Source organism: Colobus angolensis, unplaced genomic scaffold, assembly GCF_000951035.1.
Source record: "Colobus angolensis palliatus isolate OR3802 unplaced genomic scaffold, Cang.pa_1.0 Scaffold446, whole genome shotgun sequence".
NCBI classification, from domain to species: domain Eukaryota; kingdom Metazoa; phylum Chordata; class Mammalia; order Primates; family Cercopithecidae; genus Colobus; species Colobus angolensis.
In genome coordinates this window covers 83,630-89,157 of record NW_012117888.1, presented here as the reverse complement: position 1 = coordinate 89,157, position 5,528 = coordinate 83,630, and the positions used below count along the sequence as shown (strand labels likewise).

Genomic DNA, 5,528 nt, shown 5'->3' with positions numbered 1-5,528 from the left:
GGCATGAACCCGAAAGGCGGAGCTTGCAGTGAGCTGAGATCCGGCCACTGCACTCCAGTTTGGGCGACAGAGAGAGACTCCGTCTCAAAAAAAAAGACTCCGTCTCAAAAAAAAAAAAAAGAAAGAAAGAAAAGCAAAGAAAAGAAATTTTATCTGCTTGTCTTTGTCCATTTTGTGCTCATGAGAAAATTGTTTAACTTAGGAATCAGAGAAATATAAATCAAAGCTCAGTAACATATTAGAAGAAAATGAAAACTCTGAGGCCCTGCACGGTGGCTCATGCCTGTAATTCCAGCACTTTGGGAGGCTGAGGCGGGCAGATCACTTGAGGTAGGGAGTTCGAGACCAGCCTGACCAACAGGGAGAAACCCTGTCTCTATTAAAAATACAAAATTAGCCGGGTGTAGTGGCACATGCCTGTAATCCCAGCTACTCGGGAGGCTGAGGTAGGAGAATCACTTGAACCTGGGAGGTGGAGGTTGTGGTGAGCCGAGATTGTGCCAATGCACTCCAGCCTGGGCAACAAGAGCTAAATTCCGTCTGAAAAAAAAGAAGAAAGAAAAGAAAATGAAAACGAAAACTCTGATAATATAAAGTATTGGCTAAGATGTGGTGCAATAGGAAGACTTACATTCTCTGATGGCAGTGCAAATTTGTACAACTGCTATGGAAATAAATTGACATTATCTACTAAACTTGAAAATGAGCATACCAGCTGGGCACGGTGGCTCACCTCTGTAATCCCAGCACTTTGGGAGGCTGAGGTGGGTGGATCACAAGGTCAGGAGATTGAGACCATCCTGGCCAGCATGGTGAAACCCAGTTTCTACTAAAAATACAAAAAGAAAAGAAAATTAGCTGGGCGTTGTGGTGGGCACCTGTGATCCCAGCTACTTGGGAGGCTGAGGCAGGAGTATCCCTTGAACCCAGGAGGCGGAGATTGCAGTGAGCCGAGATCACACCATTGCACCCCAGCCTGGACGAGAGAGCAAGACTCCATTTCAAAAAAAAAAGAAAAGAAAATGAGCATACCTTATGACCCTCAGTTTCACTTCTAGGCATATACCCTGGAGAAATCTTATACATGTATACCAAGAAACATATACACTATGGTAAAATTTAAAATAGCAAAATAACTGGCAACAATTCAAGTTTCTATCAGCAAGATGGATAAATTGTGATTTACTGAAGTACTCAAATACCATACAGCAATGAAAAATAACTAAACTACAGTCACATGCATTACTATAGATAAATCTCAGTAATGTTTAAAAGTCACAGAAGGTTGGTTGCGGTGACTCACACCTGTAATCCCAGCATTTTCGGAGGCCGAGGCCGGTGAATCATTTGAGGTCAGGAGTTTGAGACCAGCCTGGCCAACATGGTGAAACCCCATCTCTACTAAAAATACAAAAAAAAATAACCAGGCAGGGTTGCACACGCCTGTAATCCCAGCTACTCAGGAGACTGAGGCACGAGAATCGCACGAGCCTGGAGGCAGAGGTTGTTGCAGTGAGCCCAGATCATACCACTGCTTTCCAGCCTGAACGACAGAGTAAGACACCGTATCATTTAAAAAAAAAAGTCACAGCAGAATCCACATACTATGTGATTCCCCTTGCATAAAGCTCAAAACCATGCAAAAGTAAGAATTGCATATCAGTAGACATATAGCCATAGTCAAACTATAATGAAAAGCTAGGGAATAATAAAATTTAGAATCATAATTATCTGGTTGGGGAGGGGCCTCCAAATAAATGTATGGGTAGTGTTCTATTTCCTAAGCAGGGGTCATGGGTGTTTGCTGTTTTGCTGGGTTTTTTAAAAAAATCTTTTTTAGAGAGTAGGTATCACTATGTTGCTTATTTTGGCCTCAAATTCCTGGGCTCAAGCGATCCTCCCATCTCAGCTGCCCAAGTAACTGAGAGTACAGGCATGTACCATCACACCCAGTTTATACTTTTTTATTATTACACATTAAAATACACACTTTGGGCTGGGCACAGTAGCTAATGCCTGTACTCCCAGCACTTTTTTTTTTTTTTTTTTTTTTGAGACAGAGTCTCACTCTGTCGCCCAGGCTGGAGTGCAACGCCACGATCTTGGTTCACTGCAACCTCTGCCTCCTGGGTTCCAGCGATTCTCCTGCCTCAGCCTCCCGAGTAGCTGGGATTATAGGTGCCTGCCACCACGCCCAGTTAACTTTTTTTTTTTTGTATTTTTGGTAGAGACGGGTTTTGCCATGTTGGCCAGGCTGCTCTTGAACTCTTGACCTCAAGAGATCCACCTGCCTCAGCCTCCCAAAGTGCTGGGATTACAGGCGTAAACTACCACACGCCTGGACAATCCCAGCACTTTCAGAGGCTGAGGCAGGTGGATCACTTGAGCTCAGGAGTTCGAGATCAACCTGTACAATGTGGTGAGAACCCATCTCTACAAAAAGTACAAAAATTAGCCAGGTGTGGTAGTGTGCACCGGTAGCTCCAGCTACTTAGGAGGCTGAGGCAGGAGGATCACTTGAGCCCAGGGAGGTTGAGGCTGCAGTGAAGTGTGATCGTGCCACTGCACTCCAGCCTGGGTGACAGAGTGAGATCCTATTTCAATAAATAAATAAATAAGTAGCATGCACATTTTGGTTGAAATAGTCTTGTATATGTGCTATGTAATAAAAATTAAAATAAATTACAGTTGATTCTTCCATAAACTAGAATAGTATGAAGCCTCTTAAAAGTTATATTTTTATCAATATTAGTGACATTTATACGTGACCCCATGTATTGTAAAATCCCATTTTTAAAAGATAAACAGCCCTGCTCCATCTCCTGCAACTGCTGCCCAGTCCTGAGTGGTTCACTGCACTGTTAAGACAGATTCCGGCCGGGCGCGGTGGCTCAAGCCTGTAATCCCAGCACTTTGGGAGGCCGAGATGGGCGGATCACGAGGTCAGGAGATTGAGACCATCCTGGCTAACACGGTGAAACTCCATCTCTACTAAAAATACAAAAAAAATTAGCCGGGCAAGGTGGCTGGCGCCTGTAGTCCCAGCTACTCGGGAGGCTGAGGCAGGAGAATGGCATGAACATGGGAGGCAGAGGTTGCAGTGAGCTGAGATCCAGCTACTGCACTCCAGCCTGGGCGACAGAGCAAGACTCCGTCTCAAAAAAAAAAAAAAAAAAAAAGACAGATTCCAGATGCCAGGAACTCGTGCCTCCAATTCCAGACGCTAAGTCCAGCAAAGGCTCTGGGGTTCTGGCCTACAGTGGCGGCCTGGACACCTCCTGCATCCATGTGTTGCTGAAGGAACAAGGCTATTACAAGGCTAAGACGTCATTGCCTACCTGGCCAACACTGGCCAGAAGGAAGACTTCGAGGAAGCCAGGAAGAAGGCACTGAAGTTTGGGGGCAAAAAGGTGTTCATTGAGGATGTCAGCAGGGAGTTTGTGAAGGAGTTCATCTGGCCGGCCATCCAGTCCAGCGTGCTGTACCTCTCTCACCTCTGGGCCCTCTCTCACCTCAGAGGTGAAGGCACCTCTCTCACCTCACCAGGCCCTGCATCGCCTGAAAACAAGTGGAAATTGCCCAGCAGGAGGGGGTCAAGTAAGTGTCCCAAGGCGCCACAAGAAAGGGAAATGATCAGGTCCAGTTTGAGCTCATCTGCTACTCGCTGGCCCCCCAGATAAAGGTCATTGCTCCCTGGAGGATGCCCAAGTTCTACAACTGGTTCGAGATCCGCAATGACCTGATGGAATACGCAAAGCAACACGGGATTCCCATCCCAGTCACTCCCAAGAACCCATGGAGCACGGACGAGAACCTCATGCACATCAGCAATGAGACTGGAATCTTGGAGAACCCCAAGAACCAAGCGCCTCCAGGTCTCTACATGAAGACCCAGGACCCAGCCAAAGGCCCCAGAACCTCTGACATTCTCGAGATCGAGTTCAAATAAGGAGTCCCCGTGAAAGCGACCAACATCAAGGATGGCAGCACCCACCAGACCTCCTTGGAGCTCTTCGTGTACATGAGTGAAGACGTGGGCAAGCACGGCGTGGGCCGTATTGACATCATGGAGAATCACTTCACTGGAATGAAGTCCCCAGGTATCTACGAGGCCCCAGCAGGCACCATCGTTTACCACGCTCATTTAGACATCGGGGCCTTCACCATGGACCGGGAAGTATGCAAAATCAAATAAGGCTTGGGCTTGAAATTTGCTGAGCTGGTGTATACCGGTTTCTGGCACTTGATTGTAAATTTGTCCACCACTGCATTGCCAAGTCCCAGGAGCGAGTGGAAGGGAAAGTGCAGGTATCCGTCTTCAAGGTCCAGGTGTACATTCTAGGCTGGGAGTCCCACTGTGTCTCTACAATGAGGAGCTGGTGAGCATGAACATGCAGGGTATTATGAGCCAATCGATACCACCGGTTTCATCAACATCAATTCCCTCAGACTGAAGGAATATCATCATCTCCAGAGCAAGGTTACTGCCAAATAGACCCCTGTACAATGAGGAGCTGGGGCCTCCTCAATTTAGATTCCCCAAGTACAGGCGCTAATTGTTGTGATAATTTGCAATTGTGACTTATTCTCCCCAGCTTTGTTCCCTGGTTCCCCTGAAGCCTGCCAACGTGGTCATCGAAGGGAAGAGTGGGGGATCAGCTGCGGCGGGGAGCTATAAAATGACAAAAGATACATTAGTTAAAAAAAAAAAAGATAAACAAGCTAGGTGTGGGGGCTCATGCAATCCCAGAATTTTGGGAGGCCAAGGCAGAAGGATTGCTTGAGCCTAGGAGTTTGAGACCAGACTGGGCAACACAGTAAGACCCTGTCACAATAAAATATAAAAAATTAGCCAGGCATGGTGGGACCCATATTAGTAGTCTCAGCAACATAGGAGGCTGGGGTGAAAGGATTGATGGAACCCGAGAGGTCAAGGCTGCAGTAAAGTATTATCTTGATGCCTGGGTGACAGAGCAAAACCCTGTCTCAATAAAAAAGAAAGAAAGAAAGAAAGAAAAATAAGTATGTATCTTGAAGAATATACAAAAACCTTTTGTTAGTGATTATAGCTGGTGGGGAGATAACAGGGACCTTTCATTTCAAACTCACATATTTCTGTAATATGGGGAAGATTTTAAAAGAATGTTTATTACTTTTATAACATCAAAAGTATCAAATATGTGTAAAAGTCTATCAAGATAAAGTTAATGGTCCTAGGTATAAATTAATAGGCCTAGGTATAAATAAGTCCATGGTATGAATTTATGATGTTCTGTAGGCATATAAACTCCTTTAAAATGTTCACACGGGGTAGTCCTGGAAAATTACTAAGGTTCTAGGAGTCTCTTGCCTTTCAACCATAACTTAGCTTCTTACTGGAACTGCCCAAGCATGTACCTTTGTGATCTGACACCTGCCTTATGATGTAACTTGATCACTTGCTGTTTCCTCGTCTCATTATGGATTCCCACTTCCACAGAACATATCGACTTTTTTTTTTTTTTTCCAAGATGGAATCTAGCTCTGTT

At 45.5% G+C, this 5,528-nt stretch overlaps 1 protein-coding gene and 1 pseudogene across 1 annotated transcript in view; one reads left to right on the top strand and one right to left on the bottom strand.

The window, feature by feature from the left end:
* The window catches only part of LOC105522924 (putative uncharacterized protein encoded by LINC00269), a gene marked incomplete at both ends in the record, with an annotated part of 1,899 nt that extends 1,379 nt beyond the window's left edge, over window positions 1-520 (bottom strand). The window contains 1 exon segment of the mRNA XM_011957545.1: window positions 418-520. Coding sequence (XP_011812935.1) covers window positions 418-520 — 103 coding nt within the window.
* Window positions 521-2,772: 2,252 nt separating this feature from the next.
* Window positions 2,773-4,495, top strand: LOC105522923 (annotated as a pseudogene).
* Window positions 4,496-5,528: the final 1,033 nt, after the last annotated feature.